This window comes from Tupaia chinensis, unplaced genomic scaffold (assembly GCF_000334495.1).
Source record: "Tupaia chinensis unplaced genomic scaffold, TupChi_1.0 Scaffold000647_1, whole genome shotgun sequence".
NCBI classification, from domain to species: Eukaryota; Metazoa; Chordata; class Mammalia; order Scandentia; family Tupaiidae; genus Tupaia; species Tupaia belangeri.
The window spans coordinates 2,208,741-2,221,155 of record NW_006160168.1 but is presented as its reverse complement, the minus strand read 5'-3'; the positions used below and the strand labels follow the sequence as shown (position 1 = coordinate 2,221,155).

The 12,415-nt window shown below is 39.2% G+C and overlaps 1 protein-coding gene across 1 annotated transcript in view; it reads right to left on the bottom strand.

Moving 5' to 3' along the window:
* Positions 1–12,415, bottom strand: part of CUBN (cubilin) — a 327,155-nt gene that overhangs the window by 52,150 nt on the left and 262,590 nt on the right. Inside the window, 2 exon segments of the mRNA XM_006159747.2 lie at positions 3,220–3,349; positions 6,563–6,763. Of these exon segments, the coding sequence (XP_006159809.2) occupies positions 3,220–3,349; positions 6,563–6,763 (331 nt within the window).

Genomic DNA, 12,415 nt, shown 5'->3' with positions numbered 1-12,415 from the left:
TATCTATCTATCTATCTATCTATCTATCTATCTATCTATCTATCTATCTATCTATCTATCTATCTATCTATCTATCTATCTATCTATCTATCTATCTATCTATCTATCTATCTATCTATCTATCTATCTATCTATCTATCTATCTATCTATCTATCTATCTATCTATCTATCTATCTATCTATCTATCTATCTATCTATCTATCTATCTATCTATCTATCTATCTATTTATTTATGTTCATTTGACCAGAGAGGAACAGAGAAAGAGAGAGAAAGTGAAAAAGCAAGCTGCCAGTCAGGCCTGGGACTCAAACCACAGTCAGCCATGTGGGACTCCAGCACCCTTAACCACCACACCACCTGCTGGCCCCCTGACATAGTATCTTAACCTAGACCTTATACTTTGTTATTTAATGATCCCAGAATTTAAAAAAAATACAAGGCTTCCTATATGGTTTTACTTTAGGATTTTTATGATGGGTTTATTATAGCTTTATTTAAAAAAAGTTTAAATTAATTGATGTCCCATTCTCATTTTTTGTAGATTCTTCTGCTTTTTATTTACTTTTTACTAGCCACTTTGATAAAATAACACCTAATATACAATAATTTTGAAACTATTTAGTAATTAGTACTTCCTTTTAAGAGACTTAAGGAAAAGATTTTTTTTCCTAAAATGTTTTGGTTGGTTAAATGTTTTAAGACTGATGATAAAGATCGAAATGAAAACATTTTTTGTTTTTGTTTTGTGTGCACATGTGTTTTTTTAGAGGTTTTTGTCTTAGGGTGTGAGCACCCGCCAGAGAGAGACAGAGACAGACACAGTGAGAGGGAAAGTGAGAAATAACCCCTCAGGAGGAATGGTCATGCTGCAATCCCCTCTTTCCATTATCCTTCCAGGATCATGGGCACACATGCCTAGGAGTGATTTTCAAGCCACCTATTCCAGGACTCAAACCGCAGTCAGCCATGTAGGAGTCCAGTGACATAACCACTATGCCACCTGCTGGCCCTCATGGTATTTTTTTAATAGCAACCTCGATGGACTAAGACAATGGCCTTACACATGTAAGAAACAAATCCTGTGCCAAGCAGCAAATGATGAGCTACCTCTTATGCTTTCATTCCTGGCAACTGATCCCTTCACAGGCCTCCTGCTCCTGACCATCTGACAGTTTTTGTTCTTTTGCTCCTAAGACTTGAAAGATTGTTTGGCCCTGGGCACAGTTTCCTTACACATAGTCCCAGGTGGGATTTATGGTTTTTCTCCTAGCCCAATCTATAGATAACCTTCTGTTTGATACAAGGACCAAATCAGAATTGATGGGACCTGTCTTACAGCCCAAGAACCCAAGTGATACACTCGATCCCTGGAGGCTAACTGTAGCGAGTTTATAATCCTTAGGGCAGAAAATAATCATGGAGTTGGAGAGAAGTACATAGGTGTGGACTCAGCCTATCAGGCTTCTCTCTTTTTTTTTTTTTTTTTTTGGAGAGGTTTTTGCTATAGGGTGCGTGCGCTTGCCAGACAGAGAGAGAGAGAGAGAGACAGAAAGCGAGAAATCACCCCCTAGGGGGGATGGCCACGCCACAATCCCTTCTCCTCCATTCTCCTCTTGGGATCTTGGGCAGGCATGCACACACGCCCGGTGTGAGTTTTAAGCCACCGGGTCCGGGATGCGAACCATGGTCGACTACATGGGAGTCCAGCAACATAGCCGTTACGCTAACTGCTGGTCCCAGCCCATCAGGCTACTATGTGGAAAGCTCTGCATTGCTATGAATTACAACAACTTTTGGTTTTCCACCACATACTGTATATCACTGAAACATGAGAGTAGACATTTGATAGCTGAGACAAAAGCAGTCTTGAACTTGATCACTTGGAGAATGCAAGGCTGCCTTCTCATGTCTTCTTGGGAGTAAGCACATTCAGCTGGAGAATGTCTACATGGGAGTCCAGATATATCATTCGCAGCACCAGTTCAGAGGTATTCTGATACACAAATAAAAATGCATTTCTTTAGTTAGAAAACATATGCTTTGATGGATAGTATAGGGATAGATATTTGCAGGACTTCATGAGGATTTAAATGTTGACTCTTCATTTAAATGAGTATTACTTTGAGAAAGGTCCTTGACCTCGCCAAGTCTCAGTTTTCTCATCAATGAAATGAGAATTATGTGATTATTACACATGTATGTATCCCAAGCATCATATGACTATTTTAAAAATAAAATGAGACAATATGGAAAGTGTTAACTAAAGTTCTTTATGTATTATAAATACTCAAAGAATGGCAACTGTTTTCTCTTGTCCTTCCTATCCCCTTTGAATTCACATAAGTTAGAACTTGACAGCTATGTGAAATGCCTTTGTAACTGCTGGAGAATTATAAAGACTTTTTTTTTTAAAACTAGTAGAGTGTTTGTCTCCCTTTATGACTGGTTTGTGTGGAGGGCAGAGGCCCATTTCCCAGGTTTACTACTTAAAAGACACCTTAATCCTCTTCCTCAAGGTTTCTTTATAGACTGCTGATGAGAATCAGTGCTCCCCACAAGGAAAAAAAATCTTTTCTGTAAATCTGTAAATAGAGCTGAATGGATTTTCTTTTCTTTGGAGAGAGTTCTTTTTGTTTGTTTGTCTGTTTGTTTGTTTTTCATGCACTCGCCAGAGAGACAGAGTGATATAAAGTGAAAAATCAGTTCCTGGGGGGATGGTCACACCATAATCCCTTCTCCATTCTCTTCTTGGAATTTTGGGCACACACGCCCAGCATGAATTTTAAGCTGCCAGGTCCCGGACTCGAACAGTCAACCATATGAGAGTTCAATGACATAATCATTATACCATCTGCTGGTCCCATGAGTGAATTTTCTTTTCTTTCTTTTTTTTCTTTCTTTCTTTTTTCTTTTCTTTTCTTTTTTTTTTTTTTGAGAGGTTTTTGCTGTAGGGTGCATTGCTTACCAGAAAGACATAGAGAGACAGAGAGACAGAAAGTGAGAAATCGTCCCCCAGGGGAGATGGTCACACCACAATCCCTTCTCCTCCATTCTCCTCTCAGGATCTTGGGCATGCACACACACGTGCCCAGTGTGAGTTTAAGTCCCTGGGTCCAGGGCTCAAACCCGGTCAACTACATGGGAGTCCAGCGACATAGCCATTATGCCAACTGCTGGTCTCTGGATTTTCTTAAGAAGGCAAATTTGTCCTACATACTTGAGTAGAATCACTCTGTCGTCTTTCACAATGATGGAGTACAGACAGTGTACGTCGTTGGGGTAGCCTGCATACGAGTAGGCAGGGCTGTTGATGAGGCCACTGGAGAAGTTGAACACACCCCCGCAGGCTGCAACAGAAGACAAAGGGATATGCAGAGCGCAATGACAACTCTCAGCATGGGAAAATCATTTTGAGATATTCTAGATTATTAGGTAATTGGACAAGTCATGACACATTTTTGCATATGTCATGACTTCTCCAATGATCCAATATTGATTTATATGATTTCCTGAAGAAAGATAAATTATTTTTCTTGAAGTAATTTAAACCTAAATTCATTATGTTTATAAATAATACTGATTTTTTTCCCCCACTGGGAAGGAAAATAAGTGCTAATAAGGAATAAAAGCAGGGAAGAGTATTTTAAGGCAATCTTGGAAAGAAGTAAGTTTGCGTCAAATAATGGTCAGAGTATAAAGGATGAGAACAAAGATTTCATGTGTTGGGGTGAAACTGTCCCTTCCCTGTTTAACTGACATACTGGGAACAGAAGACAGTGAGCACTGAAAGTTCTGAAAAGCCTGGTAAACTCCAAGGCATATTCTGAGAATACAGACCTAGAAAAGACTGTGATGCAGAAATCTTAAACAACTCAGACTGAAGTCTGAGTCAGAATGAAGTCTCCTCATTCAGGGACAGAATAGGATAAGAAGTATTGGAAACAATTTTTGGAATTTCAAGTTTAGTTCTCTGTGTGGGCTCAAATACATAGCTCTTAAATCCTATCTACTTATATGTAGGTATGAGAATGGTAAAGACTATACTTGTTCAAATGTGTAGGTTTTTAAAGTTTATTTCTTTCTTCCACGGGAGAGAGACAGAGAGAGAGAGAGAAAGTGGCACTCCCAATATGGGTTTCATGCCACAATTCACCCCAGGATCAGCGAGCCAGGCATGGGCACATGTGCATGTGCCAGTAAGTACAGGGAGGCTCCAAGAGGTGAACCCAGAACTTGCCCATGTGGGTCTGGTTTTGTTCCTGCTGCACCACCATCTGGCTTTAGACTTCTATGACTCTTCCTCAGTAAGCATCAAGTAGTTAGGCTTACTCTCTATCCTGATTCCAACAACTAAAAGCCCAGGCCCTTAGTTATTCCCATTGGCCAATAGAACAACAGCCATACAAATATAATAAAGGCCCATGATGAAATAAAATAACTGTTTTTGCTTAGGTTTACATTTGAAGAAGATCAGATTGTACCAACTAATGATGGCAAGTATTCCACCCTCACTGCCTTGAGAAAGGCCTATACAGACTCAGTTTATGGTTCTGAAATTATAATGGGGCTAGTATGCATTGATTTTTATGGTTTATATACTAACAATGAACATGTTTCATGTACATCTCTTAGAAAGGACAGACTATGGTTGTCAATTAAGATTCTTTCTCTCTCTCTTTAATCCGCCTCCCTCCTTCTCTTTCCTTCTCTTTCTTCCTCTCTCAATCTTTTCCTGCCTTCCTCCTTTTCTGCCTTGTTTTTGCCTCAGCTGAGCCCACTTTGCAGGGAAAGCTCTTCTCCATGTGCCAGTAAGTATTCATGTGCTCAGATCCCAGGGTACAGCTGTAGTGAATCAAATGTCAGCGTTGGTAGCAATTATTCTATTTTGTTTTATACACAGTTACATCATCTCCGGCATTTACCAATGCCTACATAACTCCCATCTTTCTATATTGTCAGAATTTGGAGTATGAATATCTGCAACATTTAAAAATGGGTCTCTCACACTAGCTCTATTAAACCTTGCATACTGTGTTTAGGAAAATGAGGGATTAAAAATTAGAAGATTGGGGCCAGCAGTTGGCATAATGGCTATGTCACTGGACTCCCATGTAGTCAGCCGTGGTTAGTCTGGACCTGCTGGCTTAAGCTTACGCAGGGCATATGTGCGTGTGTGCCCAAGATCTGAGAGGAGAATGGAGGAGAAGGGATAGCGGCATGGCCATCCCCCCGGGGGGATGATTTCTTGCTTTCTGTCTCTCTGTCTCTCTGGAAAATCTCTCCAAAAAAAAAAAAGAAGAAAGAAAGAAAGTAGAAGATTATAATGCAGGAGTCTAAATCTCCAAAACAGAAGTTGATCTAGAGAATAAAACAAAACCCACTCTTCTCTTTATTTAACAAGACAATGGGGAAAGTAATGTTAACTGCTCAGCCCTATTCTGTTTGTGCCAACTGACCTACAGAACCATATAGAATCATATTAATATTTTAAAATGTTAGATGAGGATTCAGATAGGAGCCCATGTGAACAAATTATAAAACCCCTTTTCACAGGTAAATAGCCTTTTTCGTGGTTGGAAGCAGTAGTTTATTTGAAGGGAAAGCATTTACGTTTTTACCTTTAGCAATGGGTTTGGTCAAGGGAAGACAAAGAATACCAAGAAAATTTTACAAGATTTGTGTCACAGAAGTTGGTATGCAGTGGGAAGAACGCTATCAGTCAACTAACCAACAGGAGAGGAAAAGAGTATTCCAGACAGGGCAATAGAATCTTGAGGTTTCCTCAGTAGGCACAAAGGCTTTTGTCCAGTTTGTGGTTTCTCTTTTCTTTTGCCTTTAGCATAGAGAAATCATAAATTATGACATAGTTAAATATCTCAACCTTTTAGTTTCCTCTGGGGCTTGTACTTTCTTCATATTGTTTAAAAAACCTTTCCTTTTGGAAGACTATTAAGATATTCTCTTATATTTCTTTAAATTTATAAAATATGATTTTTTTTATTAGTAAAGTGACTTGAAAAATCAAATCAGACATCTGGATAATTCACCCAAAGTCACCTTTATGTAACGTATGAACAACTAAAACTAGGAGGAGAGGTCATTGTAGCTTAAATGACAATATAAATCTCAATTTGATTTTTTTTTTAAGAATTATTTTATTTAACTTTTAAAATTTATATTTAAATTTGACCAGAGAGGGACAGAGAGAGAAAAAAGAGAGAAAGAGAGAGGGAAAGTGAGAAAGCAAGCCACCAGGTCAGGACTCGAACTGTGGTTAGCCATGTGGGAGTCCAGCACCCTTAACCACCATGCCACCTGCCAGCCCCAAATTCTTCATTTGATTTTCAAAGAGTAGTTCAAGTCAAATTTCATGAGAAAGGTTCCTCTGTACCAACAGTCTGTACAGAAAAATGTCTAAGTATTTTTGTACCACACACCTCACTGACCATTGTTTGAAGTGTCTGAATCTTCAAATTGTGATGTATGAATCACTATGAAAAATCCTTGCATGAATTACTCAAGATAAAATAAATTCCGAACTATATCATTAGACTACTTACAGGTTATCCGATAGGAAAACTTGAATCCGAAGTCTGTGACGTGCGCGTTAGAGTAGAAGTTAAGGAGCATGGGACCAGTGACGGAGAGAGGGCTCAGGGTCTCGTCACCACACACGGTGGCAAGGGGTGTGGAAGATAAGTTGCTGCCCTTGATAATGTGCACCCCATCACTGTCACAACTTCCGGTTATGGCTGAACGAGCTGTGTGCAGAACACAGAACAGCCAGTATTATGATCAGAAACAACACAATGTCATAACAAAGAAAACATTATTGTAGTCCTTGCAATTTATATAGCAATGTACGTGAAAATCTAGAGACATTTTGGAGAGTTGATGTTTACCTTTCTCTCCCCACATTTACTCCAGTTACAAAACAAGGACAGGCATGAGAAAACCAGTAGAACTTCATAATAATAATAATAATAATCCTACTTTAAAACAATCTAGAATATTCTTCTCTTATAAAACAGTGCCTTTCATTCAATGATTATAAACTGGAGACAGTTTTGCCTCCAGGGGACATTAGGAAACATCTGCAGACATGTTTTGCTGTCCCGTTGGGCAGTGGCATAGAGGCCAAGGATGTGGCACATACACTGCAACGTCAGCTCCCATGCCCCACACCTCCGCCCTCATTCCTGCCCCTGCCACAGAAAACTGCCTGGCCGAAAATCTCAGTGGTGCTGCTACTGAGAAAACTTGCTCCAAGCTCCTGTATGGGTGAGAGACTCCTATCATGGCTACCATGGAGAGATCATTAGACATTCCTTACTGCTTATTGAACAACCATTTAAAATATACAGATAAACTATATTAACTTAAGGGTTTAGTGATTGTAAAACACAAAAATATCATTGTTTGTGTTCTAATTATAGACAAATACATATTCTAAGCTCTTTTTCCCCCCAAAGAAAAATATAAAACAGATTAAATAAGAAACTAAAAGGACTCTTACTATTGTAATGTATCTACTCATTTTTAGAGGTGAATATATATTGTTAAAACATTAATCACAATCATACTGAGTATAGTTTTTTTTTAATAATTATTTTATTTAACTTTATTTATTTATTTGTTTATTTTAATTTTACCAGAGAGGGACAGAGTAAGAGAGAGAGAGAGAGAAAGTGAGAAAGCAAGCTGCCAGGTCTGGTACTTGAACCGTAGTTGGTCACGTAGGAGTCCAGATCCCCTAACAACCATGCCACCTGCCAGCCTCGAGTCGTCTTTTGTAATCTAATTTTTTTTTAATTTTTTTTTTTTTTTTTGCCATAGGGCATGTGCGCACACCTGAGAGACAGAGAGAGACAGTGCAAGGGAAAGTGAGAACTCATCCCCTAAGGAGGATGGCCACACTGCAATCACTTCTCTTTCATTTCCCTCCTGGGATTTTGGGGGCGCACACACACACACACACACACACACACACACACACACACACCAGGCATGGGTTTCAAGACTCTGGGTTTGGTACTCAAACTGCAGTAGGCCATGTGAGAGCCCAGCACCTTACCCACCACACTACCTGAGGGCACCATAACCTAATTTTTACTAGCATAAAATAAAATAATGCGACTTTATGTGATTAAATATTTTTAAATATTGTAAATTCCAATTTATATATATGCCATTCTGTTTATTTGATAACCTATCATTCTATCATCTTCGCTAGAATCCCAAAATACTCAGACAAGGGACCAGCAGTTGGTGTAATGACTATGTCGCTGGACTCCTATATAGTCGACTGTGGTTCGAGTCCCAGATCTGGCGGCTTAAGCTCACGCTGGGCGCATGTGCGTGCATGCCCGAGATCCCGAGAGGAGAACGGAGGAGAAGGGATTGCAGTGTGGCCTTCCCCCTTAGGGGGTGATTTCTCGCTTTCTGTCTCTCTCTGTCTTTCTGGTGAGCGCATGTGCCCTATAGCAAAACCTCTCCAAAAAAAAAAAAAAAAAAAAACAGAAAAGAAAAAGAAGAGAAAAGAAAAGAAAGAAAGAAAGAAATATTCAGACAAGAAGCCACTTTAAAGCCAAAGTGTGTCCTGGCCTGTTCAGGGAAGCTATGCTTTAAACACCATCTTCTAGAACCTTACTTTCCCACTCTAAGCTTCACTCTCCATGCACTGAATGTCTAGGTAGGCCTTTGTGCACAGTAGCCACATCTCGATACTTTTAGAGTCTTTGAAATCTTCAACACTTGTTGAATCTCCTACTTTAAGGAAGAAATTTATTTTTATAAATCTGAACTACTAATCTCTTTCTGTGGACACTACATTGCCGAGCACAGTGCAGGAGAGATTTTTGTCACAGAATGACCAGAAGCCATCACAGCGGCACAAGAAACATGACAAGCCAAGAAATATCTCTTCCCTAGGGGAGAAGAACAATCCCTCATCATCCATAGACGGTACAGTTGAACTCTTGGAAATATATGATAGAGAATTCAGAATATTCCTAGTGACAAAACTAAACAACATACAAGAGCTGAGAGATACTGAACTCCAGAAGATGCAGGAGAATAGGGACGAGTACCAGGAGGTGTTGAAGTTCTTCCATGACCTGAAAGAAGAAATACACACCATACAAAAGAGTAAAATGGAACTATTATAGATGAAAGCTGCTGTTCAGGAAATCAAAACCTCCCTCAAAAGTATTAAAAGCAGATTAGTCCATGCAGAAAATCAAATTTCAGATGTTGAAGGCAAAACCTCTTATCTAGAAAAAACAACCAAAAAAACTGAGAAAATAACCCAGAAAAATGAGAATACTGTACAAGAAATACTACACAGAATTAAGTACTCAAACATCTGGATAATTGGTATCCTAGAAGGTGAGGAAACTAATAAGGGCATTGACAATCTATTCCATGAAATCTTTGAAGAAAATTTTCTGTATCTAGAGAGGCATTCAAACAACCAGACTCAAGAACTACAAAGGACCCCAGATAGAATCAACCCAAGAAGATCTTCTCCAAGGCACATCATAGCCAGACTGGCCAAATCTACAAAGACAAGATACTAAAATTGGCAGGAAAGAAATGTCAGGCTACTTATAAAGGTTATCCAATCAGGCTAACCTCAGACCTCTCATAAGAAACAATGCAAGCAAGGAAAGAATGAGAAAATATATTCAGTGTTAAGTGAAAAACAATTTCAACCAAGAATACTATACCTGGCAAGACTATCTTCCATATGGAAAGAAAGGATAAAAACATTCTCAGATAAACAAGACCTGAAAGAATTTGCTAATACCAGACCTGCTCTTCAAGAAGTTCTGAAAGGAGTGCTCTACCAGGAAAATTAAAGACACATACAGAAATAAGAGAACAAAAGGCAACCAAGAAAATGACCAATGTAATGCTATGGGCAAGAAATATCAATAACAACACTGAATGTTAACTTCCAGGATTTAAATGAAAAGATTGGACCATAGTAACACTGCATATTCAACAGAAGAGAATTTGAACTTAAGACTGAACTGGCAAAATAGAATTTTATGACTTTTCAGTTAAACATTACTGACTTTTTTTTTTTTACTATGCTTTGTTTTCCCAATTTAAGCATTTTACTTTCTTCTGAGTTGTTGATAGGTTCAGCAATTTGTTAAAATATTTTTCTTGTTTGTTTCTGTAAATGGAAACATAAACTTTTCTTCCTCCCTGACCCCTCTGAAATTGGAAGATATTTGGGAGTATTCTTATTTTGTGGCAGAAGGGTTATTTGCATAAGTTCAATAATGTTTGTTGCATTGAATCAGAAATTGGAATACTCATTATTGGACAGGGCTTTGACTGGGATGTCATATCTGAAGATTAATCAGGACACTATGGAACTAAGGTGGATCTCAAGTAAGCCAACAGAGCTCTTAGAAAGATGGCCTGGCACCGTAAATAGTTCTGCCTGGCAGAGACTATTAGAGAAGATATATGAAAGAATTTGTAACATAAAATAACCTGAACTTTTCCAGCCCAGCATTGTAATCAGTAGAGATTGCAAAAGAGCAACCACACCAGAGGATTATCTTGAGAAAGACTTTGAAGGAAGAAAAAGAGACTGATCTTTGCTAGCAGATGGTATATCACAGAATTCTTGGTAGGCAGAGCTAAATTGAGAAAGTTTATGTGTGAATTGTGTGGTGGGTATTTGCTTTTCAACAGTTTGTGGAAAAATGTAAAAATAAAAAATAAAAAAATAATTCCATCATCTTCACATTTTTGTCGCAAAAATATTGCTACAACAAACATTCTTACACATAAATATTTGAGAAATTGTTTCATTTTCATTAAAATAAGCTTTTAGAAGTTGAGTTACTAGTAATAAGGTAAGATTCTTTTTAAGTTTATCAAGTGGTCCTTTGTTGTTGCTTACACTTCTTTATTTTGATGAAAAAGAGACAGAAAGTAACAGAGACAGACATCGCAACATGATTTCCATGCTGTGATCCACCACTGGTCTCAGCCAGCCAGGATCATGGGCATGTAAATACCCAATGTACATATGGAGGGCCTGGGATGCAAATCCAGGACCTTTCCCATGTATGTCCAATTGTGTTACTGCTCTGCCACTACCTGGCCTCAAATGGCACTTTGGATAGTGTTGGCAGTTCATATCCCACAGTATTTTAGGTATTTGACATTCTTTCTAACTCAACACTTTCATCATCCCATAGGTCTTATATCCATTGACAATATCCTCCTTGTTTACAACTCTCCCAGCCCTAAGCAACCACTTTTCTAGTTTCTGATTCTAGATATTTGTCTACTCTAGACATTGTCCGTAAAGAGAATCATACACTATGTGACCTTTTGTAACTGTCTCTCTTATTTTTTTAATCTAACATAATGTTTTCGGGGTTCATACATGTTGTTGTATATGTCAATATCTAATTCTTTTTTATTTTTTTAAGAAGTTTTTGCTCTAGGACATGTGCACTAACCAGAAAGACAGAAAGACAGAGACAGAACGTGAGAAATCACCCCCCAGGGGGGATGGCCATGCCGTAGGGGCTTCTACTCCAGTCTCCTCTCGGGATCTTGGACATGCACACACACACACACACACACACACAGCGTGAGTGAACAGCAGTTGACTGTTGAAGGCAAAACCTCCAGAGTCCAGCAACATAGCCATTACACCAACTGCTGGTCCCAATATCTCATTCTTAATGGATAAATAGTATTCCATGTATGGCTATATCATATTTTGTTTATCTATTTATCAATTGATGGACACTGACACTTGATTTGTTTCTACTTTTTTTTGGCTGTTATGAATATCGTTGCTATGAATATTCATGTATAAGCTTTTGTGTGGGTATATGTTTTGAGTTCTCTTGAGCATATAAGTGTGGAGCACCCCCACCCATCGCCCTCAGCGCCTATTTCAAAATGGCGCTCAACAGAAGCCCGCTGAGCGCTCAAAGCAGTAAACAACTTTAAGGAAGTAGGGCAGTGGGGAGCATGGAGAGCACGGGAACACCGCATGCAACCAATCCTCTTTCGAGGACTGGCTTCCATGCACGTGGACAATGATCTGATTGGCTAAGGGCCCCTTATAAGGGCCCGGGGGAAGGGAAAGGGGGAAGAACTTCTGTAACATAACCTGGGGAAATAAAGTGCTGAAGAGAAGACCGTCTCCGGAGTCGTCAGTTGCGCGACAAGTGGTGGCCCGTACGGGGAACCTTCTTCTGTGTCAAGAGCGACCAGAACTCTAGCACTCCAGAGCAGCCGGCTGGTAAAGTCTCAGAAGGTAAGAGACACCGTTCATAATTTAAGACCTCGGTATAGAGGCAGGGTTATTCACAAGACCTCGGTATAGAGGCAGGGTTATTCACAAGACCTCGGTATAGAGGCAGGTA